We start from the raw sequence: 27,992 nt of genomic DNA, 5'->3' as shown, positions 1-27,992 counted from the left end.
ACTGTTGTGTCTTTCCTTGATTTAGTGATGCTTATCATGAATGTTGATTTACTTATTTCAATGGATATTTAAACCTTGATTTGAGAGGTTTTTCTCCTTTTTTATGCAGGTTTGTTTTTGGGACAAACCTTTTAGGAATAATGAAATTCAATTGTGTTTTGCCTTTGGTTGTACCTTGTTTTATTTGTAATATGTGAGAATATAATTGTTTAACTGTAAGTTGCTATAGGTTTAATACATTTTTCACCGATAAAACAATTTTAAAAAATAGATAAAAAAGAAAAAGCAACCTGACCGTGTGGAAAGACACCTTTATTTAGGCCACTTTGCAAGGAAGATGTAGTGGTGCATAGATTATAAACAAGAGATTTCCTGATGCAAACTGCAGTGGGCGATTTCCCTAGTTTTATTAATGAGTGTGCAGAACATGGTCCCCTCTTTGAATTTCACACATTTAATTGACACAGCCTTTAGTTGATGCCTTCCTGGAGACTCTGAGCACACCATCAGATGTACCTTATGGTTTGTCCTGTGGCAAAATACTAAAGCAATGCGGAGAGGGGGTGAGTGGCTGGGGTTTTTCAGGGGTAGGTGTATTGGCCTCTACACAGAAGAATAAAGAAAGGCAGCAAGTGAGTATGGAGAACCCCTAAATTACTACTTAAGAAAAACTATTATGCTTTGTCTCAGTCACAAGGTCCCAACCTAAGGGCCAATTGCAAAGGTTGAAAAGCACAAACGCTGGGCCTGTTCAAAGTACTGGAACCCAAACACTGTTGTTGTAAAAGGGCAGAGGCTGCCTGCCACCCGTTACAAGAGGTCTCGTTGAGGAGTTGTTTGGATTCTATAAAGTGAAAAGTATCAGAGCTCAGGGCAGTTGCCCCCTAGCACCGAGGTTACCCACCGACCAGAGTCAGACAGGACAAATAACACCCCCTTATACCAAAAAAATAGGGCCCATTTGCAAATCGCAGATTGTCCTCCTGTTGTGAGGTCATGTGGTGGGATCCCGGCCTCCTTTGGCACTATACTCAGTAACTGATGAGAGTGGCGGATAATTTCCCGGCTCCTTTTGTTAGTTAAATTGAGTGATAGGTTTGGGCAAGCCGCGTTTTGCAACATCACTTCCTCTTCCAAACCGAGGGCAGGGCTCTGCAGCTATAAGAGGGGGAAGCAGGCCTCGGAATAATCCTGACAGGGGCGTGTGGGAGACTAGGCCGCAGGTGAAGAGTCCCGCCCAGGCCGCTTGCAAGCTCTCCGTGCAGGTATGGCGGCGCTGCTCGTCAGGGCCATTTTACGACGCCTTGACTTCTTTGCGAGGGTAATCGTCGGGACGGGCTCCACGTAGAGAGGTGCTTTGAGGGGCGATATACTAGGCTTTAGAGTCACTGCACTCCTTGGAGGAGACATATCGATAACTTTACTTCTTAAGTTTCGGAAGAGGTGATAGTAATTTTCTGAGGCAGGGAGCACTCCTGCTGGGCCTCGCGCTACGGGGAAAGATCGGCTCCCCCCTCAGGAGCACTTTTTCATAACTAAGGCCCCCTGGGTATGTCGCACCTCCGGGTGATGGCCAGCTGCACTGGCACCCCGATGCAAGCATTCTGACGGGAGAACCGTAACTACGAAACACGGTTCAGTTGTTAGGATCCTGTCGTTTAAAAACAAGACCCGGTAAAGCCAAAGAAGGGGTGGCCCCGAGAGAAAATGGGGGCGGGGGAGTGGGATTGTGTTAAGAGCGGGCTCGGCTCCAGTCACTGTTCCGCGGGGTCCTTCAGGCGAAGGCTGCATAGGGGTGTGTCAGAGCAGGGGGGGAATGGGGCGCAGGAGTCTTCAACTAGAAGAAGCAAACGTGATTTTGCAGACATAGCAAACCACCCCCCACGTGACTGCGGTTACTATTCTCGCGTATAGTTGGGGAGTACCCGTCTCATGTAGTCAAGTGACCCTTTAAACTACAACTCTCAGAATGCAAGCCACTTTGAAAGATTGCGTTTCCTTCCGCGAATTCGTTAATTTTCCCTAAACGACCACGACCCCTTCCAGGATATTCGCGCGTAGATTTATACATTTTGCCAGAAAAAGGGATAATATTGCTCCAAATATCTGAGTGTTGCGGCCTTTGTGAATAATAATTATACGTTGCCGCTAAACGTTTAGGATTCCATTTCTAATGCCCTTATTATAGCGCCTCCTCCCACAGAGGGAAGTGCTTTATACATGGTGTTTGGGGCTATGGCCAATAGATGGCAGCTGTTGACATCGATTTCTCTCCGACAATAAGGGGCACATTGTTAGAATCCTGTATTTTGCAACTTTTTAGCAGAATTTTAAAAATTACATATTTTGCGCAAAATCGCTATACGTTATACCTGGATGGCGCATGCAGCCCTAATTTCATGGATGCTGTTTTGTCTTTTTTTTGTTTATGTAAATAGTGTTACTCGCAGGAACCACGATGTCACTGGCACCCGACATGGTCGCGGAGCTGGAGGAGAGCTACAGGTAAACGCCAAACTGAACGCGCATTACACGCATTGAGCTGCAACCGGTTTCTCGCCAAACCATCTCCTGCTGCCGCTTGCCTGCGCATGCCCCGTTCCAGTCAGGAGATGGGAATGCAGACCTGTTTTTTTTTTTCTTCTTTCCACTCGTTTCCAGATTTGCCCATTATTAATCCAAGATTACTACAAATCCCATAAGGCAGGGGTAAAACCAGGACTGGACTTCGACCCCTCACTGGCATATGCGTGAGAAACTTCACGTGTTGGACAGCTCTGGCTTCCATCCACCACCGAATAGATGGGTGCCACTCAGAGTATGACATTACTGGGCGGCTGGCGGGCACTTGGAACAGTGTAAACGCACACTGCGAATGGGCTCCATTCCTCGTGCTCAATTTCGGGTGGATAGCTCCGCGGGTTAGTGCACCTGTAGTAGGCGCATGTGCAACGCCAGCATGCCATGTTAGAAACTGCTATTAGGGTAGTTGCTTAACAGTGCATAAATGTGGTTGGATCATCCTTCGGTTCACCAGTGGTTGAAAAATGCGGGTTCTTTGCTACAGCAGTGATGCAGCAGGATAAACTCAAATACACTTTTTTTTCATGTTTACAGTGAATCGTATGAAGAGGACTCTGTGTGTATAATGGAGGTAGGTGATTTTGACAGTGTAATTAAACCCCCTTTTGCTGATTGTTGTAGCAGAGGACTGTGCACCCGCGCTCGCTGCTTTCACTTTCCTCATGTGAACCGATGAGCCAGAATCCTATGGCGGCACCTGGGGCAGTGTTGCCAGGTCAGAAGGGGAAAAATAAACTGAACGCCCCTTCAAAACAAGTTGACTCCCAACCAAATAAGCTTTAAAAAAAAACAAACGCACCCACAAAACACCTTCTCATGGGCACTCTTAGCTCTCTTTAAACATGCCTTAACCTAGTCTGCCTTTAGCCAATCCTGTTAAACAGTGGCAAAGCCAACAGTTTTTGGCTTGAGTAACATATTGGGCATCAACAGCAGTGCCTGGCAATGGCCTTTCCCATGCCTACACAAAAGCCCAAACTATTGGCATTGCCACTACTTGTTTCCATCAAGACTAAACTTTGAAAGTGTTGCCTTGAATGCCCTGTAAGTGTTTGCCTCTTAGGTAATATCATTGCACAGTGCCTCCCGACACCTACAAAGGGCGTACTGGTGGAAGAAGGGAGTACTTGCTGGGCGCTAAGGGGCTGCAGACAGCACCGTCCAGGACGCTGCATGTGGCTTAGCTTTAGAACTGCAATCAGCCCGAGCATCCGTGTGTGTTTAGCCCGAGCATCAGTGTGTGCTTAACTAGATAAGGGAGGACAGGATGCTCGCCTTTAATATGCATTTGTTTCCATTCTCTTTTGTATGTATGTATTTAATTTTTTATATAGCGCCGGTAGCCCGAGGGCATCAGGGCGCTTGTACATAAAACACTGGTACTACAAGACGGACAACACGTATGAGACGGACGTATGAGATTTGTGAATAGAGCCAAGTCGGACAGGGACTGGCAGACGAGTGGAACAATATGTGCACAATGGGGAGGGGGGAAGGAGGGGCTCAGACAAAAAACTGCAACAAGCGACCTGAAAATATTAAAAGCGACTTTAGGCAAAAACCAGTCCAAGTCGTTTATAGTAAGCGGACATGGCAACACTGCTTGGGGGGGTTATCAGAAGTGGTGCCGCCAGGATTCAAATTTAGGTGTGTGGGCACAGAGGGGGCCACCTACAAAAGTAGGGTTGCGCCTATAAAGGGAATGTGTGATGTCGCATGTCCTCCTGCAAAAAGCTTTTGTGCACGCAAACTACCACACCCCACTACCTCCCCTCCCATCAGAATGATATGATGGGTTATTTATAACACACTTAATACCCAGAGGTTTCTAAGCGCGGACCTGTGTTGCTCCGTGTTGTGCTTCCAAGGGTAGTACGTTGCCCCTGAGCTATCCTATTAAGGCCCAATTGGCAGGTTCCTGCGCCACATTCCGATGGGAGGCCTGCAGGAGGCAGTAACTAGTTTTCATTGTAGTGCGGCAACATTACGGCCGTGTGTGCCTTGCAGGCGGACGCCAGGCCGCACTGCAGACAGTGCGGAGAGTAGAGTAGGTGGGGGCGGGCAGGGCTGGGATTTCAGATGGTGCTGCCTACTCTAGCAACCATTGGCTGCCACTTCTACACATGCCATACTGTCGGGGTCCACTCACGAGGGCAAGTGATGGGTCTTTCTTGGTTCGGGATGGGAGGGTGTGGACTAGGTGGTGTCCTCTAATGTCCCCCCCTTCACCCTGCACAGCCCCATCACTTTTATTCCAAGGCACGTGCTTTATTTTCGTTCTAGAGCCTCCTGCCTTTGCCCAGTGTTGCCCAATACACATTCTGTAAAATTGCACAATGTTCATCCCCATTTCCTCCCACAAAGTTCACCTTGGCTTCTATCCAAAACATCCAGTACAATCCGTCCTGAAAAGGAAACCAATTTTTTCAAAAATGTTTTCCCTGTGTCCAAATCGCCCAATTTAAGAGGTTAACCAGTCCTGTGCAAAACTGCAAATATATCCCTCTATCAGCAACTGACACACACAAGATATACCCTCCACTATCGGTTGTATACGAGTTGCTCGCACTACGATTGTAATTACAATTGACCTTTGCACCCCTACTGTTTAAAAAAATGTGTGTATGGTCAATTGTGCAAAGTCATTCGGACCCTTGACTTTCGGTCAATTGGATAATTCGAACAATTTGGGTATTACCTCCACCACCAACCCTTCATGGGGGTAGGGGGGGAGGAGGGGGGCCCGCGGCAGGCATACTGGCCAGTTCAGGGGCCCCCTCATCAGATCCTGGTCTCTAGCTCCCACTACTCACTCGCCTAATGCTGAGGCGCCATACCAACCACCGGTGCGCTCCTTCACGGACTATACACACTGGAAACTCAAACAAGCAGTCCATGCCGGTGTAATGTCTCTACCATGGACCCAAAGCCGGCACCCAGGTATACTTCAATCACCCTCTAGTATGGGAAATGCAAGCAGAGTTGCCCTTTGTCTCCAATTTGCTGTGGAGAACGTAATGGAATGTACCACTGAAGCCAGCCCTCCGGGCCTAGACACGTGGAACCCTAATGGCTTGGGGCAGCTTAGGGCAGACTTAATTTCTTGCCGTCTACCCCCCCCCCCCCAATTCGATTCCTTGCACACCTCTCCCTAACCACCTTCCAAGTTTCATCACGTAGCCCTCTTGCACGCGCCTCAGCAGGAGCCCTGCTGTGTCCTGCTTCTAGGTCAGAAAAGGGCCGCCCCACCTATTACTCTAAATGCTGCCAGGTCAGCTCCTGCGGCGTTGCAGCAGGACTATAAGAAATGCATGCATTGATGCTATTTGTCATTAACACGAGCTGCCCGCCTGCATTTCTATCTGCTGTGACGTGGGGAAATGGCGCTGGAATTGCCTGTGCGCCCTGTTATGCCTTTGGAAGACCATGTCCCTTAAAGGGCCATGCGATACACTGTGGCAAGCACTGTCCCCTGAGTTCCCGGCTCAACATGTTATAGGGTATGAAATTCCTTCTCCGTGTGCACTCGATGCTTGCCAAGCAATAGGCTTGTTGTGTGGGTTCACTTTGCTTCTCTTACCAGATCCCTACCTAAGCAATACATTGCAGACAAATTATGTGTATGGAAAAGTTGTAGGCCGTAGGCATTTTATTTTCTTACATAAAATACAACACTACAAAATAATTACACTGCCATATGCTTTTGGGCACCTTGTGTCCAGCCCCGAAGTGGCCCAATGCTCCTCCTGAGTCCTTGTTATCCCTGGGCCTTCGTTCCTGGGCTCATGCTGCCTACGACATGTCTTGACCTTGTACCGAAAGAGTACTCAGCGTTCCTCCTTCTGCCTGCTCCTTCTTTTCTTGGACCGTTTACCGAGAGAGTACTCGGTGTACCTGCTCCTGCCTGCACCCTTCTTCTGTTATTATAGGGTGGGTTGGGTGGCAAACGTTTTTCCTTCCCCTTATCCAGGCACTAAGAGCCTACCCGAGAGGTGAGCTCTTACCTGGTTTGTGCCGCCTCTCCTTTTCCAGGCTTACTTATACCCCCCTGGCCATTTGTTCGTCCTTGGGGGCAGCCGGGTTACCCCCCTGACCCCTTGCTGTTACATTTAGCACCTTCCCAGGTGCTGTTTCCTGCCCCTCCTGGGCTTTTGTTTCCTGTGGTGCCGTTCAGACGCCCCTCCCTACGCTTTTGCGCCGTTTTCCCCACCCCGCGCCTAAACTCCCAGACCCTCTATCGTCCCGCATTTCATGCGGCCCGGGGCCTGGGTCATGTGTTAAAGAAGGCAAAGTAAACTCTTCTATCGCACCAACCCACGGACTGCTCGTGGCTCACGGGGTTCGCTATACTTGTATGTGACCCCATGAAGTACAGTAATGGTACTCGTACCACCTCATTCTACTGCATATAGGCAGAGGCGTAGCCAGGATTGTCTAACATGTGGGGCCTGACCCACATCTGTAAATGACCACACCGCTGCTGAGTCAGCATTTACAGGTTTTGGGTGGGCCTTGCCCGCTCAGGCCCTACCCTGTCTACGCCTGTGCATTTAGGCCCCCCTAAGCATTCTGGCTTGTCTGTACCAACCATGATCCTGTAAGAGGATTCAATTCAGCACTACAGCTAAGTTAACGCCTAGTCTAGAATACTGAATGAAAACCCTTATTGATATATCTTTAGGTCCAGTTCATGCGTTCTGGATGACTACCCCTATATAACACCCCTCTCTTGGAATCCCCCTGACCCCACTGAGCCAAGAAGTAGTTCTGTTTTGCAAGTTTAAAAGGTTTATTTGATAATTTAAAATATATATATATAGATCACACTTTATAATAAATTAATAATTGAATAGCACACTTAATCTGATATGATAAAGAACAACGGAGAATCTGGCACTAGCACACTTCTTTATAATTACTAAGGAGTTGAGATGAAATGGATAAGGTAGCACACTGGTAAATAGGTACAGAAGTATAATGTGGTAGAAAATGCTTTATAGGGTTCAAGGAAATGCAAGGTTGAATGAATGAAATACAGTATAGAAAATACTCAATATGATTTCAACAAAACAATGTAATCACTTTTCTCTGGCTATTCACTCCCCCCCCTCTTTATGCAATGCAAGGGAATGGGAGGAAAGCACAGTTCTCAGAAATGCAATCAATGTAATCAGTTCAATCCCCCCCAAGCTTAGACAACAGAAGTTAAAACACAGATAGGAGTTTTGAAAACACAGGCCCAAATGCTTTGATATGTGCTGTCAATGAATGAGAAATGTGCTGGAAACGCTTTTAATTCCCTTTCAGAGGTTCAGGGTGAGTGGTATCTAGTTAATATTAGTCCAGGCTCACACTAGCAATGATGCAGGGATAGTTAGCAGGTTAAACGAATTTCTGGCAAATGGAAAGCAAACAGCAGCAGTTTTTACATGTGAAGAAATTGCAAATCGCGGTAAAATTCGCGGATGCGTGTTCCGCGATTGCGGTAAAACTATAAGGGGTAGGAATGCGGTTCTTGGTGCGATTCAAAGCTACGATTCTAAGCTATCAGAGGGAAGTTACTGCAAGTCTCTAGCCCAAACGGTCGCGGAGATATGAGCGATTTAATAAAGGTCGTTTTTGGGTTTGCAAATTTCAAAAGCTCAAAATGACAAGTGCAGCTTGCAACTAGAAATGACAAGTGACAGCTTTACAAATGACAGGTGACAGTTAGGAGGCAGTTCTACTTAGATTAAATAGATTGAATTATATTATTTTAACTAAGAGATTGGTTCTGCACAGTTTTCTAGGTACTCACACTATATTCTTGAGTGAAATGGGCCTCATCACGGATCTGGTCAGGGTTAGACTGGACTCTGGTCTGGTCTGGCCTCTGCACTTCACAGTGATCTGGGTCAGCTCTCTCTGCTGGTCTGGGTCTTTCTGGGTACAGCACTGCTTTCTCTCTGGTCTGGTCTCTTAGTTCTGGATAGATTGAAGTCTCTAGTTTGGCTTTCTGGAGGTTGATGGAGGTAAAGTATGGATTTTTCCGGCAGAGCGTCCCGCTGCAGATGGATTTGGAAGGTCCCTATCTGTCCTGTCTGTCTGCTTTTATGTGTTTAGAATGTGGGTGTGTTCTAGCATCACTGACCCTACCTCTCTCTCAGCTTCTAATTGGTCAAACTTCCATTTATCATTTGATTGGGGAATGAACTGTGAGTCAGAGGGATGTCATTTTATGGCTTGCAGATAGGACACTCCTCTGTCAGATTGCACACATTCTATATTTGATAATAAAAGACATATTTCAGAGTTACACAGTTGTTTGAAATTACATATACATGGTGTGGCTGAATTTAGCCATGTCTCTGTCCAAATCTGCTGTTTCTAAGAGCTTGCATTCAGAAATGGCACATATTTCACTTTTTAACTGATTTTTCAATTTCTGACATTGACCCAACTTTACATACATGTGTGCAGGGAGTATGGACATTAACTGAAGAAGTTTCAGATTTTTAACATGCATACAGTTAGAGTAATATCCATTTTTTCCGCTAAAACCCCCCTGAACATGCCACCGGGTCGAAAAACCTCTTAAAATGTGGGCAGAAAAATCACAAGAATTATGGTATCATTTATAAAATTTTCACATGTCCGCTCTATGAGTTATTCATCTTTTTAAAGTTATGTTCTGGCTCCAAAGGGGTGTGGTTTCCCAGGTCACATGGTATAGAAACCAGTCTTTCCAGTTTCTGCCAAGCCAGCTTGCTCTCACAGGCAGTGCTCCTCCCAGCTCCTGCCAAGAGGAAGCTACATTTTACGACTGCGGTAATAAAAACCTTTGCCTGAGTGAAGAGGGCTTTGTTCACTCTCTTGCAGAGCACAGGTAATTCAATTATCAGATAGATGGCATATCCTTAGTGTGGGCAGCAAAAGGAAGGTTGGCCTGGGAACACAGTGGTGACTCAAGTTTCACTGCTGATGGGGGTAGTTGCCAGGCAGAATCAAGTTCCTTAAGCCAGACTTTCAGCTACTGTCATGTTATTTGTTGCTTTTTAAATTAACTTGCAATTTTACACATGCAGCTAGAATGCTGATTCTAAGTGCAAAACTATGACATTTAAACAATTGCAACCTATGTGACACTCAAAAGTAGGTCACTCAGTCAATTTAAACATTTTCGATTTTAGTGTCTTTAAATCCAGTGCAACTTAAACTGCTGACTCCATAGCAGTTTTGTTATAAGCATTGTTTTGGGCTCTTCATTTCCCAGATTTTGTAGGCACACAACACTCCATTCTACCAAATGTCTGCTGGTGTCCAGTGAGTTTTTAGATGTGTTGCAATGTTTAAAATAGACAGTTTGAGCCTGCCTTCAGAGAAACACAGGGTGGTTTTAAACTGCCGGCTTTTGGATAGTGGTGAGTACTGGTACTGCACCCATTTTTGGGATTTAAGAAATGAATCCCCCACAATTCTAGGTTGCATTTGGCAATCAGCATTGCCATTCCCAATGGTTTCAGACTACTGTGCGGGTAGTCCAATGGTGGTTTTAGGCAGTGTCCTTCTGTGCCCATAACATCGGCAAAAATGAGTGGCAGCCTATTCTTCATGCATTTCCCTGTGCATTTTCTGGGAAGCTCTGGCCATCATGATGTTTTCCATGTCAGTACTGCACAGTTTTGAGGTAGGGCTAGGATGCATGGGTAAATACATCCCACAATCCCTGCCCCAGTGATCCGGTATGAGCATGCAAGCCATCCTATATCTGTGGCAACTAACGGTTGAACCAACTCTGCCCCCCATGCCCAGGAAATAAATGCTTCAGTTATGCACTGGCGGAGGGCCCTACCTTCCTCATGCATACGCTGAAACCTGTGAACAAGCCCCCAAAGAGGGGGTAATGCACCACACTATTTGCAAAACTGTACGTTTCTTTCCCCGTCCCCAACACAAATTCACGCACCTGCACTGACACCCATGTAACGTTCTCTGCCCACTCCGTCGACCTGCGCCAGAAGTAATCTGGATAACTGGCCCACCACCCAACACTGCCCACTTGCTGTGGGCTTTGCCTGCAGCGATGCAGACTGTGGATGCACCAGAACTGAGTCACTCTTCCAACACCCTGTGCCATCAGCAGGCCGACTGGGCTCTCCAGTCCCAAGCCCCTACTGCGCCTCAGGGACGTCATTTGGGGGTCTCCCTTGCTACCCCTGAACGTTTTAATAACTGCTGAACCCAAATGCATACATTTGTATTGGCCGAGCCCCAAAACCTTCCCCCAAAATAAGTTCACAACTTGTGTCAAGTGTTGGCAATAAAAGGCTGTAGGATTTTTTTATTGTACAGTTGTGGTTATGGCATAACAATATATAGTATCATACTTTTGGGCACCGGGTCCTGAGGTTACCCACTCTGGCCCGTGCCGCCTTCTTGTGTCCCACGACTTGTTTTGGGCACCGTACAGTGCCTTGTAGTTCTTGTTCTTCTCCCTTCTTTTTTTGTAGGGTGGGAGGGTCCTGCGGTAAAGAAGCAAAAAGATTGGAAGACACTGAGTAAACAGTGAACCTCCTGTTTGTTTGGGTCCCCGTTCAAGGTCCACAAACAGATGCTGCTCTTATAAGACCCAGGGAAGCCCTGGGTCTTTGTTATGTAAGTGGTGGGGGGCTGCTGTTGTCACAGCCACCGGCCGGATAGCTGACTGTCTGGCCCCCTGATGGGGGCAGGTCTTTGAACCTGGGCCCTGCCTGACTGTTGGTTTCCTTATGGTGCTTAGCACCTTGCTGTTTGGAGGAAGGGTGAGGTTGTCATTCACACCTCACCCTTCCTTGGCATTGTGTTGCAGAGACTGCGTGTCTCTGCAGCTGAGTGGTGGGAGAGGGGCAGGCTGAGGAAACAGTGGGGGCTGCCCCTCTCCCAGGCTGCTGATGGTAACAGCAGTTACCCTGCCTCGCTTTGGGCGGCCCTGCAACATTGCCCATAATTTTAGCTATTGGGTTGTGGCCAGTGCCATGTGGATCTTAATTTGTGGAGTGGCTGGCTTTCTTGTTCCGGCCTTTGAGCAGGGACCCCAAAAAATAATTTTGTCTTAGAATTATATACAATAATTGCTAGACTAATTAAAGCTTACTTCAGGCACACTGCAGGAGGTGAGTCACTGATTTAGTCTATTCTTGAACAACTCAACCTTTCATCCTTCAGAGGTTGATAACTGGTTGGGTGATATACAATATGTTCTATAACCCATCATCATTTGGCCTTGGACGTCTGCTTGCATTCGCAGTAATTTGGTAATGTGGGCCTATACGCACTAATATTAATGATGCATATGGTGATCCCTTCCTGTATGAAATCACATACGCACTAATATTAATGATGCATATGGTGATCCCTTCCTGTATGAAATATCACATTATAGTGATATTGTAACTAACTTTCGTAGTGTACTTGGGAACAGTTATATGATGCCAGTTCTTGTCAAGGGGTGAAAGGTCATGGGCCATCGCTTATGTCACTTCGGGGTGCAGGGTCCAATTACATCACTACCTGTCATCTGAGGTTGCATGATGTCATTTCCTCTACCCCTAGCATTTTGGTGAAGTGGCGTCCCTGCTGCCCCTCCACCGGAACCACAGCGTATTCGACACACCCAATCCAAAATGCAGAGACAACATGAGGGATGACTGAGAAAATGATTCAGCTAGATATGCATGACTGACAAATCAATTGTTGCTCACTCTCCCCTTCCTGAAGGGCAATGCCGGTGTTGCAGCCGCTACCGAACCCGCTTCAAAACAAAATGCTGCCTTCACAGCTCATCGGACCCGGGCAAGGCAAAAGAGGGGGACACGCACCCCTCAACGATTCCTGGTCCTCCGCTCGGCTTCATCCGAGTCCCACTGATCGCCTAGGTACGGTTCATCAGACTCATAGTCCACAGGAGCTTACACTTCCCCACTGACGTCTCGTCTCAGATGGTGGAAGTTCCTTAAAATGGGACGAGTTGCGGGTGACCGATTCTGTTGACCCTTGGGCCGTTATCATCGACCCTTTCTTGTGCGTGACGAGAAGAGGCTCCTCTCTGAAAACCGCGGTGTGCTTGTGGGTTACTGGTTGGCGAACTGCTACCACGTCACCTACTTGCAGCGGGGATGGATGCGCCTGACGGCGGCTGTCGGCGTACTCCTTAATCAGAGCCTTGGCTGCCTTGTCTTGCTCGCGGACCTCCGGGTCCAGTGCCGGTCGCAGGCTGATCCCTTTGGCCTGAGGGATGAGTGTTTGGGTGTTTCGCCTAAAACATGAGCTTGGCTGGGGTCTTTCCTGTTGTGCTGTGAGGCGTCCTGCGTTAGTCCCTCAACAGCTGATTCAATACCTGTTCGTAGGGCTGTTCTGTCAGGTGAGCAACTTGTAAGGCTCGCTTGAGATTGGCCATGAATCTTTCGATCATCCCATTTCCTTGAGGCCACAATGGAATGATCTTTCGGTGATGGAATCCTAGGTATTCTGCGAATTGGGCAAATTGATGTCCACAGAACGGGCCCCCATGTTCCAGTCTTGAGTACCTTGGGGACTCCATATGCTGAGAACATGTGGTCTAGTGCTGGGACAACGTGGTGGGCGGCCGTGGATGATATGAGCCGCACATCAGGATACCGTGAGTACTCGTCCATCACAGCTGAGGCATATTTCCCCCCCTTTCAATGGGTCCAAAGAAATCTGCGACGGCCTCCCATATGTTTTGCGGGAGCTCGGACATGCGCAGAGGTTCTGGGTGTCAGTTCGGTGTGATGAGGCAGCTGGTGGGACATGCCTTGATGGCGGCCACTACTCGGGCGTCCATGTTCGGGAACCATACCTTTTGCCGGAGCATGCACTTGGTGGAGACATGCCTCTATGGGTCTTGTGCGCTAGTTTGACTTTCGCTCTCATGGCCTCCAGGATCACCAGTCTGCAGTCTTTGAGTAGTAGGTGATCGTCCGACACGGCCAGCTCCTCCTTCACCATCAGGAGCCGTTCCACGTCTTCCCATACTTGGCCTCCCGCTGCTTTCCCCCTTTCTCGGGCTCTTCGCCACTGTCCCGATTCTAGTCCCTCGAGGATGATGCGGCAAGCCGGGTCGCTCTCCGTCTCTCGGGCGAGTTCCTCCGAGTTGACACCCTCCAGTGTGGTCTGATGGACCAGGTATCTTGGGTATCGGTCAGCCACAGATGGTTCTGGTGCGCTTTCTCCCCTCGATAGGAAGTCAGCTGGGTTCTCACCTTATGCTTTCCATGGCCTGTGGATGTCGAATGCGTAATCTTGGAGTCTTGACCCCCATCAGGCGATGCGTGGCGGCATTTTTCCCTGTGGGTTGCCATAGAGGAATAGCAGCGCTTGGTGATCCGTGACGAATGGTTTCCCATACAGAAACAAATGGAAATGTTTGCATGCCCATACGACTGATAGCCCCTCCTTCTCTGCCTGGGAGTATGCCCGTTCGGTGGTTGACAGGCTGCGGCTGGCATAGGCCACTATGTTTCTGCCACTGTGTTTCTGCGAGGGATCTCACGGGTCGAGTTGTTCCAGAATGGCCCCCAGCCCCACAGGGCTGGCGTCGACTGTTAGTTCAGTTCTCCTGTTGGGGTCGTAGTTCTCCGCCTTCGTGACCCTTTCTCTTATTGTCTCGAAGGCCTTGACAGTCGCTGGACCACTCAAACATTTCGTCTTGATGGGTGAGTTTCCTTAATGGCTCGCTGACTGATGCAAAATCGCAAGTATCTGTTGCAGTAACTGGCGAGGCCCAGGAATGATCAGAGCTCGGACACATTGGTTGGGGCCGCGCAAGTCGTTCAAGGCTGACACTTTGTCAGGGTCTGGGGTCATCCTTGATTCGGAGAAGACGTGACCGAAGAATTTAAGTGTGTTCTTGCGGAATTCGCATTTGTCCTTATTTAGCAGGAGATTGGCGTCATGTAGGGCCTTGCATAACTTCATGAGACTCGTAGTGTTTGGAACCGACGTGAACAAACGCGAAGATGTCATCCAAATAGTTGAGGCAGTTAGGGATGTGTTTATGTTATGGACTTCTGCTTGGAAAGTCTCTGCGGCTGAGGACACCGCGAAGCTTAGTCTTTTGTATTTGAAAAGGCCGACGTGGGTGACAAACGTAGGTTATGTTGCGGCTCTCGGGATGCAATACCAACTGTTGGTATCCCTTTTGTAAGTCTAGTTTGGAGAAGACCTTGGCCCCACCAATAGGTGGATCATGTCGGTGATTAGGGGCGCTGGGTACCTCTCTTGATCGCTTGGTTTGGGCGTTGCATGTCGAAGCAAAGTCTAATGGCCTCAGACCCCTTCTTCGGGACAGAAGATTGAAGAGACCCATGTGGTGGGTCCGGTGGCCTTTTCGATAATGTGGTGTTTCCTCAGTTCATCCCCCAACTTCTTTGAATATTGACTGGGATTCCGCGGTATGGTTGGGCCACGGGGCGTATGGAGTTGTCCACATGAAGTTTGACTTGCCGGTTCTTGAGTTTTCTGATGCCTTTGAATATCTTGGGGGTATAGATTATTTATCATTTCCGCCGGGTCAATGAATTTGTGGACCATTATGTTGTAGAGTATGTGTATTAGGCCCATGTCAGCGGCTGCCTTGAAGGTCAGAACACAGCCGCTGTCTGTCTCGGTGGCTAACACGTGTATATGGACTCATTTCTTTTCCTTTGTAGCGACAGAGCCCACTGAATTGTCCCACGCATTTCAGCGGGGTCTTGGCCCCGTATGCATAGATGTCGACTGTGGCCAGTTGTAATTTGGGTTTCTGGGTTAGCTCTGAGTATACCTTGATAGTGGCACCAGTGTCTATGAGAAACTGTCGGTGTTCCTGTAGTTTTATGATGAGTGTTGGGCTGTGGGCGTTTGCCGTGGACTTGGGCCTTCTTTTTTTGTCGCTCCCTGATGAGCTGGCATCTGATTCTGTAGGGGATTGCTCCACCAAGTAGTGCACATGACGTCTTGATCTCCGAATGGGCCTCGCCCGTATCACAAATCTTCTTTCTCTTCGTCTTTGCCGGTCGTCTCCAGAGTCTCGGTCCCTTTGGTCACCCTGGGGCTGATTCTCGGCGGTGGAGGGAGTTGGGTTGGTATTGGATGGCCCCCCATAGCGACTTCTGGTGCGAGGCATGTTGTCTTTGGGTCGCTCTCTCCCTCAGAATAGCCTACATACTGCCTTGAAGTGTCCTTCGCCGCGGGATGTGCAGCGCTGTCCGACGGCTGGGCACGTCCATTCATATGGATATTCAAATCCACACTTGCAGAAGTTCTTCTGACTTCTTCTCTAGTTGTAGTCGGTTGAGATTCTCTCTGGCACTTCCAAAGCTTTCTACTTGGGAGTCATCGCCCTTTCAACTCTGGCCAGCGCTAGGATCTCTTCTAGTGTGCAGGATTTCTGCAGCAGCTTCCTGCAGAACACTTGAGACTTGCACCCGGATATGATTTGTGACCTGAGGGCCTCTGTATTTGAGTAGTTTGCAAAGTCAGTGTTTGAGCTTGGTGCGTAGTCTCATCACGTAGGCATCCATAGTCTCCCCCTTTGCCTGTTTTGTGCTGTGAAACAGGTGTCTCTCCTTATACCTGCCCAGGACCCCTTGGCTCTCTACTTCCGGCGGTGCATGCCAGTGACATTGCAGCGCCTGTTCTTGGCCCGTCTCAATCAGCTTCTGTGGCTAAACACCAGAACTATTGACTGGTGTTGCTGGCGGAACAGAAAGGACACTCAAAAGGTGCAACAATTGCGCCTGGAGAGCTGCCCGTGCGCAGGCACAGCTGCACACAGTGGCACTTTCTAGTACTTCTGCACTTAGGCGCTGTGGCCACCGCCTCTGTCAAGACTTGGTCCATCTCCTGCAGGTTTTCCAACCCTGAGGCACACACCTGCATTTTACCGCCCAGGTTAGCCAGCCTTTTTGCTCTGACGGTCTAGCACCCGTCCTAAAGCCTTAGGTTCAGCAGCTGTGAGGCAACCGGAGGATTGCTTGAGATCCCTGGTTTTGATGAATGAAGATAATTGTGTATTTTTCAGGAATGCTTCCTTTGCCTGAACCGCAGTCATGTGATGGCTTCACAATCTCGGGTTGTAATTGCTTGGTTCTGGGAGCCATGTCTCATGCTGTCTTTCTACCCACAGCCATCCATACCAGACTCCTGCTCTGGGGGCGACGGTGAATGGCAGACCGGTATTCAGGTGACTCTGACTGATGCCAAACGTACACCAACCTTCCGCCAGGCAGTGGTGGTCGTGGTGGCGCTGGAGAAGATGAAGCGAGCTGTACTGGACCGGTTCTTCAGCGACAGTGACATCCTGGAGCTACTTGGCAGTGTCCTGGTGGAAGGTAAGGTGACACCTCTATTGTGAGTCCATATCACTTAATATCGTTGGTTAACATTACAGCTTGGATTCATTTGTCTTATACCACCAAGTATAATTGGAATAAACACAAGTTTTCTTTCTAGCGCTTGGAATAGGCCCAACGATTTTAGAGGAACCCTGCATAAATACATACCTTACATGAAACTAAACCAATAGTCCACAGTCCGGGGAGTCCCACACCAGTTAAGCTTTTGCCTTTTGACGTGAGGTCTGCACTTTCCAGTTAAAATCCAGCAGCGCCGACCTAGCCATTAACCCTCTGAAGCTGAAAGAGTATTGTTAAAAGATATTTGCCCGTTCAATCACTACCGAGTGGCCCCCTTGCGCTCTGGTGGCTCTGAAAAGGGAAGGTGGGTGAGTTGGTGGGAATAAGCGGGTGCAAGAGAGCAGTGATGTGCTGTTGACAGCCTCAACACGGTTAAAACCGTTTGCTGGGCTTGGGGTGTTTTTCGGTCGGTAGCTGTCTTTTGTGCGAGTCTGTGTGGCTTGTTTTGTTGCGGTGTAGTGAAGTTTGTGCGCTTTGTTGTGCTATAGGGTTGTGTTTGGAGTTTGTTAGGTGTCTGCAGAGGTGTGAGGTTGTTAGTGGGTTGGTTATTGGCATCTGTCTGGAAGCGATGTGGTGAAGTTTCACGTTCTAGGTGTGGCGCGTGAAACTCTCTGCATTTCTGTCTCGATATGGCATTCGTGGATATTCACAATCCCTTCCATATATGAAGCCCACCAGTAAACACCTGTCTAAATTCGGCCCCTGCCCACCTCTGAAGCCTGTCTGTGAGGCGAGTAAGTGTTCCAGATTCCATCGAAATTTGGCTTTGATAGCATTCCAATGCACTTCAGACGCGGCATCAGCCAACAACCGCTAATCTATTCAGATGTGGCAATAGTCGGCATTCACAGTCCTGTCCAGCTGCGCATGCAGCTCATTCATGCTACCGTTCACACCCCATCCGGCGTGATACATACCAACACCTGCAACTACATCCGGGTGCAGCACCTGCCATCATTCACACCTTTGCCCGGCTCTTTCCAACATCCACAACTCCGTCCAAGTGTGCCTACCATCAACACTCAGAATTGCATCAGAGTATGGCACTTTTGGTAGTGTTCATGGAGTTGGCAAGACTGCTAGATAGAGTTGGGCAGGGATGCTAATTTCAGTCCTCATGGGGTTGTCGCTGGTGTCCTATTCCACCTAGCATTGCCCATTTTGTTATAGTGGGAGTTTCCCTAAGTCAATTCTAGGTTTGTCTGTCATGCTATATTCTGTCAGCCTGTTCTTTGCTTTTCCTGTTTGTTTAGTTGTTTCAGTTCGATTCTGCTATGTTGAAGAGCCAGGTTTTGAGTAGTTTTCAGAATTGTAGGTGGTCTTTGTATTTCTTTCAGGGTGATCCAGGTTTTTGCAGCCAGGTGAGAGAAGCATGAGTCCCCTAGTTTTTTCGTGATGTACGGTTTTGGTTCCAGGCGGATTTCATTGTTGATCAGGAGTCTTGTTGGCTTTTAGATTATTTCTCTTTTGTAGGTATGCAGCTGACTGCTCTGTGTGTTATGCACATTGCGGTGATGCAATGTTTGACTGTGAGCCAATGTAGTATTTTTAGTGCTGAGTGCTTCTGGATAGTTTGAGATGTCTAGCTGCTGCATTTTGTGTTGTAGTGTCTTCAGGAGGTATTCTGGCATCCTGTGGTAGTCGGTTTGCGTAGTCGATTCTTGACATGAGGGCGACGATTGAGTGTTTTGTGGGCGAAGGGGAGGAAAAGATTATTGTTGTGTGAAGGAGGAAGAATAATTTCTTGATTATTGCATTTATTTGTGGTGCTAAGGTTAGGGTGTTCATCAGGACTCCCAGATTTTTTTACTACCTTAGAAGGTGTGGGCGTGGTTCCCATTTCCGTTGGCCAGGGAATGTAGAAGTTCTCTTGGTTTTTGGATATAATGAAGATTTGTTTCCCGGATTAATTTTTCAAGTTTGGCTTTCATCCAGTTAAAGACTTCTTGACACTCGATTAGGGTTGAGTGATCGGCTTGAGTGTCTTCTTATGTCACTGATTTGAGTGTTTGCGTAGTTGTAGCATTTAATTTTGTGAAGATTCTGATTACTGGAGTCTGGTAGATGTAGTGGTGATCCCTGTGGTACTCCAGTCGTAACTCGTGGAGTAGATTTTATCCATACGGTTTCTGTTCTGTCTGCTAGGAATGATTTAATCCAGGGTAGTGCCACACAGTGGAGTAACTTTGCTGAAAATGTTGGGGGGGAAATGACATCTGAAGAAAAGGTGCCCCAGCCAAATGAATGGGGACAAAATGGTGTGCCATGAAGTTGGAAGGGGGGGGGGGTGACAAACAGCCCCGTTTCTCCCCCCCCCTTAAAATTACACCCATGATGCCACATCCGTTATGCCTATATCTTCAAGTCTTTTGGTTAGGGTGTCGTGGCTTACTGTGTCGAATGCTGCAAGAGGTCTAGCAGAATCGGAGCTGAGGTTGTGTTGGAGTGTGCTTTTGTTCTTAGGTCGTCCCAGATGGATAGTAGTGCTGATTCTGTTCCTCTTGTGGGTCTGAAACAGACTTGTGCTTGGTCTAGCAATTGGTGGTGTTCTACATGTTTGGTTAATTTGTGTTCATTAGGAGTGTGCCGGGTAGGGAATGTTTTAAATCGGACTGTAGTTGGAGAGGTCCTCCACATCGCCATTTGGTTTGATATATGCTGATTTGAAGTATCGTGGTACAGTTCCTATTGTGAGATTTACGAGGTTTCTGTAGTATTCTGAAGGCGTTTCTTGTGCGAGGATTGATTTGCTCAGGGCGGCAGGGATCCATGGATCCAGCTTTCTTGCTGTGTTTTACCAACTTGGCGAATGCTTCGGCTGATATTTCAGGAAAGGTTTAGAGTTTGTGCTGTGGCTCTTCGTTGGGTCCGGTTGGTTGAGTTTTATGGTTGGGTCTGTTTTGTATGATTTGTTGGATGTTCTTGAAATGCTCTCCCAAGTCATTGCACAGTTTGTCTGAGGGGGGTTGGAGTGTTTTTGCAACCCGTTGGGTTTCTCATATTTTTAATTAATGTTAGTTTCTAAATAAAATTTTCAAATATAATACATTTACAATCCATATACACACTAAAATGTATCGGCACTTCATGTAATGTACATACTTAAAAGATTTAATAGTTTGTCAGGTGTACTGCATCCAATCATAGTACTCTACTGTGTTGTATTTGAAGGTATAGAAATGTAAGTCCCTAGTAGATTCTCAATCACTAGCCAACGTTTTACATTTCTTTTATGATCATTTCTTTTTGTGTTGGTGGCATTGGTGCTTCTGTCATCATAATGCTTTCTTTGCCTCTTGAATTTCCTTCTTACTTGCGTGTATTTGTCTTTGAAACCGTGTTTTCTTGTCTTGGTTGTATTCTTTCCTCCATTTCAATTCCAGCTTGTTCTTAGTCATGGTGCTTGGTAGTGGAGTGAACCATTTTGCCATTGCTTTTTTATTTTGAGGGGGTAAATGGTTTTTCCGGGGGATGGGCGATTCAAATCTGCGATTTGGAGTAGCACAGCTTTCCCATCTAAGTCTGCCAGCTCCAGTTCTGTAGTTGAGGGTTTGGTCATCTCCAGTTGTTAGGTTGCTTGCTTTGACAGTTTTCGAGGTTCTTTTTGTGATGGTTGTGAGCTTGGGGTGCGGCACAGGGCTGGATGCAGACTTGATTTGGTAGTGGGATCACGAATGGGATGATGAGATGGCCGCTCCACAGTATTTGTTTCAGTGGTGTCGTGCTGATACTTTTTTTTCCCTTGGTGAATTGCGTCAAGGGTGTGTCCTGGTGAGTGTTGCCCCTTTGACCAACTGTTGTAGTTTAATGGTTTTTAGTTGCCTTACTAGTGAGTTTTGAGAGTTGGCGTGTTTTTCTTCAAACCAAATGTTGAAGTCCCACTTTATTAGAGGTTTGTGATCGATGTTGGTGATGGCTTCTATGAAGTTTGCATTGCAGGTCGGTGGTCTGTGAATGGTTTTTTTTGATTCGCTGAAAGGTGTAGGACCATGGTTTCGCAGTTGATAAGAAGTTTGCCTGTTTTTATTTTCAGGTGTCCTTTGAATGCTATTGCTTTTTATGTTCTAATTCTTTTTTAACCTGAAGGCATTTGAAGTTGGTGGGGAGGCAGCTTTGGAGTGGTCATCCAACCATGTTTCTGTGATGTCCATGTTGTCGCCTCGAAGGTTGCTGCTCTGTTGAATGTTTGGACATGGATCTTGCATTTATTAGATTGCAGTGGATTTTAAAGGCTTAGTTTGGCTTGTTTGAATGTCTTGTCAAAGTCTTGTCGATCTCTTGTTGAGGTGTTGGTACCGTTGTTTGTCTAGGTTCAGGCTTGGGTTTTTGTTTTCATCAGGTTCCCTAAGTTTTGTGGCTGTCGAGTGGGAAGGTCCTCGTTTTGGTGATGTATGGTGTTAGTCTGTCAATGTTTGTTAGCATTGTCCGTTCTTCTGTGTCTCATCTCACAAGGCATGGGCCAACAATTACAGTATCACTCAGTGATGCTCTCTAGATATAAATTGGTCACTGTGTGCTGATACAGTTCTGATATTGGGACACAGGTAAATTTGGGATTCCTGTATATTGGCAGGGGGGGGGGGGAGGGTGGTGGAGGTAATCGGTGTATGTAAGTTTGAAGGTGGACTAGTTTCTAGGCTTCTCCTACTGCACTGGTCCTACTAGCGGCTGGCTGCTGCAGCTGATACTGCAGACACAATCTGGAGCCGCCCTTTGCCTTGGGCCTTTCGCCACATTGGCTGCATAGGCAGATCTGGGAAGGTGGGAGGGCTTGAGAGGATGCGGTGCACACGGGGATGCAGGCACGGCCTAGGGGCCTAAATGGAACCACAGGCTCGAGGCTCAAACTAATGGGGGCTGAGCGATATTCTGCGCCTGAGAGGGTCTTTGCCAAGCGAACGCTCACCTGCTTCTTCGTGGAGCAGACAGTATTCTCTTCACTGGTCCACATCTGATCCCTGTCAAAATGAAAAGCCTGTCTTAAGCAATGACTAAGCAAGCACATGTGTACAGAATAGCAATGTTAGCATTTACTAAGCCCTACCATGAGCTGTATAGGCCACACAATGTAAATTCGATAGTGCTTGTATGGTGATTTGTAAATGTCCAGTAATGTGCAATGCAAGTAAACCTTTAATAAGACTGTATAATTTTAGAATCATGAATTAGTGCGGGAGTGGGCAGAGCCTACAATGATTCCTTGGGAATTCAGGATGAACATATGCACCCTTAAGGGGGATCCAGCTGCTTGATAAGGGCTTGAGAAATGTTCTTCATCTAGGGATGTTTAGAATCTGTTACTTCATGGTGCTAAACTAGCTGAGCTTGCAGTCTTAAATATTATTCTCATCACTCCCCCCCCCCCCCCCCCCTCCTTTAAGGTCAATCCAGGCTGCCATGAACAGGGGTAATTTGTTTTTGTGAGACTTAGTCCATTGTCTGCCGCTCTCTGCATAGATGTGCCCCACTGCTAGCAACTGGGCAATGAACCACCACGTATGGGTCAATGATTTAAATTTACAGTGCGGCTGGAGATACTGGGCCTGGTGAGGGAGGCATAGTACAATATTATGTTAAATTGTGTCTACTAGGGTTACAGAAGAGGACACATCTTGCTAACAGGACGGTCTTAGGTTTTTTTCTGTCGTGAGGGGGCGCTCCTTCACCAAGGGCCGATGGTGGTAGCTGGTGGGACTTTCAAACTGAGGACATAACCCACCCAACCTCCAGCTGCAATGAGTAAGTCGAGCAATCCTGAAGCACCACAGTAGAGTCTGAGGTGGATTTACACCTCCGCCCCTCAAATGTGGAGATTATTTAAATGTATCCAAAAGGCATATTATGCAAACGATACAAAACATGCAATGGCAGCCACTGTACAATAGCAGTACTCCAAAGAGGAAATCATGGGTGTGCCCGTGCGCTCTGCACCTGATGAAAACTATGCATGCGCAGTACACTGTGCCACGGCACAGAAGTAGAGCCAGATGGTGTGCCACCAACCAGTAAAGCTTGGCACCACAAATCCTAGAATATTTAGACATTAAAGATACATTTTGAATCTGAACGTTCTGTGCCCAACTGCTTGTCGTATGTGACATGCATCTGCCAAAAGCTCGCAGTTTGGAGCAACTTTTGTGCGCAAAGCACTTCCTTCTGCCTCCAGAACAACCTGGCTCTCTCCAGAATTCTTATTGACTGCTGCGCTCCTTCTTTCCAGAGAACGACTTTGAGGCTTCGTCTATGACTGAATCGGTGCCCCTGCAAATGTTCACCAGCAGCGTGAGTCGGGTCACAGACACTGCCAACAAGCGCATGGTGCTGAAGGAGTTCTCCGGCCAGGCCCAGCTGGTAGCCCTGCACCTGCAGGAGCACAACATAGATTTGCAAGGTAAGCAATAGCTCACAGGCCTATGAACGTGGGCGTATTTCAATTGGGGTGGGGGGGGGCGGGGGCAGGGAGAGATCTGACGGATAATGTAATCACATGGTTTGGAGAATGTCTCAAGGCCTGATGGGCAGTGAACTAAGCACCTGGAGACTGCCCCTGGGTGGTAGCGGTGCATGGTACAAGTCAACATAACCTACTTCCACTGACGCGCTACTATGTGTTTGGCTTACAAAAAGGATTTAGAGACTTGAATGCGTGGTTGGTCTAATGTGGGAACAAACTTGATATGTACAGCCCTCTACCATTCCTCTTTGCAGTGAAGCTGAATATGGCTTTGTACAGAGCATCACGCTCTCCAGGGGCTGGAAAGCTGCCAGTCACTCTGGGCATTGTTGGACGGAACCTCTACCTTGCCTGCATGATGGTGGGCGGGAAGCCTGAGCTGCATCTAGGGGTAAGTGCATGTGGCACTCGTGGGCGCATAGCAATCCTGAACAATGTGTACAATTCATGTACACCCCTATGCTACTCTGCCAGTCCACATGCTGGCTCACCTGATCTCGCTGCACTTTGATATCCACGCTTGTTCCCCTCACCCTCTAGATCCTGAATTTCCACATCCACCCTTTGATCGATTTCAAGTGCTGTTCCTGGCCGCACTACATCTTGAGGCCCAGCCTTTAGCTGACCCCGTCTCAGAAACGTTGCCACCTCTCTGGTTTGAATTCAGTTTGCATTTTTGGGGGGGGGGGGACCACCCCAATAGGGAGCAACGTTTTGCTCTGATGGGAAAAGCTTAATATGCCCCGATTTTGGTTTGAACAAAGCTGGCCTGCATCCGTCCCAACTAGGTGCCCTTCAAGGTGTCACTCGGATGCGACCACCCTCCCCAACTCCTTGCACCTGGTTATCTAGGCTTCAAGTGCATCCAACCACTTCTGCCCTTGAGGACCAGGCATCGGGTGCCTTCCTACGTTGCAGGCGGTGATGTCCCCTTAAGACTTTTCTCTTGAGGTGTCTGAGCCACAGTGCAACTTTGGGTCCGTACGTCAGCTGTTCTGTGATTTAGTCTGCTCCTAGGTGCTGGTTCCACCTACCCTGAAAGTCCACCTCCAGGGCCAGGCCCCCACATACTCCTGCCCCATTTTCCACATTTATGGAATATCAATGTTGGGGAGGGTTCCACTCGGACTCTAAGTCTGTCTAACCTGCCTTTTTTATTTTATTAACATGCCTTTTTTATTTTTCCTCCCCTAACAGGAAGTAAACGGACCGTTGGATTCCATCCGGACTGACCTCCTGCGCTTCCTCTTCTTCAAGGTAGACTCGGCCAGCAGCGGCAACCCAAGTTCCACCTTTGAGTCTGCCACCTGCCCCAGCTGGTACATCAGTAGCTCACAAAATGAAAATGAGCCAGTGACAGTGACGCGCTCGAATGACCAGAGTGCCATCCAAAATTTTAAGCTTTTCTAGGAAGGTTTTACTCAGATCGCTCAATGTATGTCCAAAGTACAGAGCAAGTGAAGGCAGTGAGCTATTTTGCAGTTCCATAAAATACAGACTGTTGGCGTATGTACCAAGAACACAGCAATCGACAGCTCCTCGGAGGTTGCTGATCCTGTGTCAAACCTACAGCTCTAGGGACCGGAGGCATATATATATATATATATATATTTTTCTATGAATTATGATGTCCGAAGAGGAAAACAGTTTTTGTTGTCCTCAAATTTCTAGCTTGAACTCGTGACAAACATTCTTCAGCTTTCTGACCCACCCTAAATCCCTCCGCCACCCCAGGACATTTACTGACACTTTCAAATAGTATGTTTTTATAAAGATGCCTATTTATAGACGCACCTTCTGTTATAATTTACATTTATAACCACGTGCTTTTTATAATGGGTAATGTTTAATAAATATGTACGTATAATGGGTTGATTGTTACTATATTGGGGCGCTGCACCGCAGAGTACGAGATGTCACTACTTATCAGTGTTGGTGGCGTTAACTCGCCATCACTAGAAGTGGTTTTGTGTAGCACACTTGGCAGCCTCGTGATGCATTATTCTAAGGGAAGAGTCAGTGCCGGCGTAGTTGGCGAGAGGCAGGTACAAGGCCTGTGGGGTTGTGTGCAGGCCTGATGCACCAGAATTCTCAGTTGCAGCAAAATCCGATGTGGTGGTGACTATGGGGTGTATGTTTATCTGGAAGCCAAGGTCTCTTAGCTGCCAGCACTTGCACTTTGGGAGGGCGTGTGCTAGCATGGCTGAACTGTACAAACCTTCATCTCCTCAATTAGGTTTTTTATTTTTTTTGGAACAGCTTTCTGCTGTTGGTGCCAATGCCTTGTGTTTCGGACAGAAACCTGACTGGTGGTAGACACCAATTCCTCTAAATATGAGCAAGTGACTATTCTCCATGTCACTGGGCCTAGTAAGATGGTTGTGTTTGTTTTTGTTCTCCCTTGTGGCGCCCAAACCCTGTACGTTTGCATAGCATCACGAGCGAGTTGCTTACAGTCTCATTCCTTTGTGGCACAAAGAAATGGGCAACTCTGATATAGTGTTAAGCGTAATACCCAAGGATTCTCCCCGACCCAGGATTGTCCAACTCGAGGGTCGGGTACATGTCGGATATTCATGATGCTTATTATATTCAAATTTTACATACAATGATTCTAAATGTATGCTCATTTTTCCTCATGAATATTCATGAGGGATGTCCGGAAAACCCGTCAGGTTTCTGGCTCTCGAGGTCTGCTGTTGGACAACCTAGCAGCTTAACAGGAAGAAAAAGTAAAAACTCAGTTCACATAAGCTGTTCTGCATGTGATCACGGGACCAATTCCGCAGGCCCTGCAATTCCCAAAGCATAAGAACCATGGCGGTAAGCATCAGCCATATGTGTGACAGATTACCACCTGACGGGAAAGTATTTTTCCCCAGGCATCTAACAAGAAGGGCAACATCCTCCATCTTAATGCCAAAGCAAGCAATGACATTAGCCAGGTCCATGCTGCAAACCCACTGCCCTGCTTCACTCATCCATGAGCCGAAGGTTCCCTTTCCAAAGCTAAAGGATGCCATCCCATCCCAGGCCACTTCCACTCCTGATGCAGGCGCAGGCCATATCTGATGCATAGCTGTATTTGACCCATTGCCCTCCCTTGAACGTTTGGCTTAATTATGTGAAATGGTACACAAAAATGAATTAAGCTGCAGATTACCAAGCTCTATGGCTAGAAGATGACCTTCCCATATAACAAAATACCACAGCAGGGTGGTGCTGTTCCGCTGCGCCTCTCTGAGTTCTTCAGTCCCGGAACCTCACTAAGACTATAGATGACCCGTAATCCAACCACCCAGTGATTTATTTATTTTTTAATTTAAAAAAAATATAATAAAGGGTTTCGGAGTGGCTCAAGCACAAACTACCAAATACCAATACTTCTAACCCGCTGTGTCCTAGGTGAGCAAGCTGCACTTTGAGTGGGTCATACTGTGGTTGCGGCGGCCGCTGGGGTGCAGCTTGAAGTCCGGACGCTGTGTTAGATCACCCGTTGCACCCAGCGTCAGAAGCTGGGGTGACGACTGCTGTGACTACCAGGTCGGATGTGTGGCACAGCGGTTGATGTAAGGAGTGGCTGGGCCCTGAGGGTTACCTGGTGTCGACCCACCATCTGCCACCTCATTTTCTTGCTTGACTGGCGTTGAGAAGCTGACCGGGGAATATATCCTAGACCCTGGCAGAGACATTTCTGCTGAACGTTGGGCTTGCATGATGGCCCCTCCGTGTGTAATACCGTGATTCTCCATGAGCTGCCATATTAGTATAACCATCCACTAAGATTGTGGGCCGTCTTGCTTCTGTCATCTGTAATTCCAGCTATCATCGGGCTTTGACCTGTGGAAGTGCAACTTGTGAGGGGGAGCTGGCCTTGGTGGATACCTGGGACGACTTGAACCCTATGGTGCTCTGCGCTGTTTTGGCTGATATCAATGGATCCTTGTTTGATCTAGGACCTACCAGGTGCTAGTGGTGATCTAGGATTGGGCAACAGCCTAGCAGTGACCATGACGAAAGCTGAGTGGCGCCCACAAGAAGCAGGGTAACGGACTCCTTTACACGACAAATCACAAAGTCCATTAATGATGCTGGAACAAGGATTTACGGCACAGCACACTCCAGACAAGGACACTTTCCACTGGCAAGGAATGTGGCACACAATAAAAACGCTACTAATCTTTATTGATTTCGGATTCCACTTTGAGAAGGCACCCAACTAGTCTCACACCCACTTTAACAAATACCCTGTGTCGCAATGGACCATGAACCAGTCCGTGTGTAACAATGATTTTTTTTTTTTATAATGCAAATGAAAAAATCAGAGCAAAACTAAATTCAGGACAGCAGCCACCACGGTGTGGCAATACAACTGCAAGGTTGATAATGCAGTTAATTCAACTTTCTAACATCCTCTACATAAACCTTTTAATAGAAGTGGAAACAGAAGCACTTTTCTTGACAATCACAGATGGCACATAGGTTATGCACTCCACCTGCAACACTTCCCCCAACACCTG

At 47.6% G+C, this 27,992-nt stretch overlaps 1 protein-coding gene across 3 annotated transcripts; it reads left to right on the top strand.

The window, feature by feature from the left end:
• The first annotated feature begins 1,130 nt into the window (after nt 1–1,130).
• Nucleotides 1,131–25,339, top strand: LOC138492061 (interleukin-1 beta-like). Of its 3 annotated transcripts, none has more exons than XM_069619014.1 (7): nt 1,131–1,265; nt 2,439–2,505; nt 3,118–3,154; nt 16,730–16,934; nt 23,239–23,409; nt 23,727–23,863; nt 24,670–25,339. In XM_069619014.1, exons 2-7 carry the CDS (start codon nt 2,459–2,461, stop codon nt 24,880–24,882), a joined length of 810 nt encoding a protein of 269 aa, XP_069475115.1. In that variant the 5' UTR covers nt 1,131–1,265; nt 2,439–2,458; the 3' UTR covers nt 24,883–25,339. The 3 variants fall into 3 exon arrangements, with proteins under 3 accessions (XP_069475115.1, XP_069475117.1, XP_069475116.1); XM_069619016.1 differs by lacking the exon at nt 1,131–1,265 and adding an exon at nt 1,302–1,321; XM_069619015.1 differs by lacking the exon at nt 1,131–1,265 and adding an exon at nt 1,333–1,352.
• Nucleotides 25,340–27,992: the final 2,653 nt, after the last annotated feature.

The sequence above is a fragment of the Ambystoma mexicanum genome, chromosome 10 (assembly GCF_040938575.1).
Source record: "Ambystoma mexicanum isolate Mex_15411 chromosome 10, UKY_AmexF1_1, whole genome shotgun sequence".
NCBI classification, from domain to species: Eukaryota; Metazoa; Chordata; class Amphibia; order Caudata; family Ambystomatidae; genus Ambystoma; species Ambystoma mexicanum.
The sequence above is the reverse complement of the archived record's forward strand: the minus strand, read 5'-3'. Positions and strand labels throughout refer to the sequence as shown.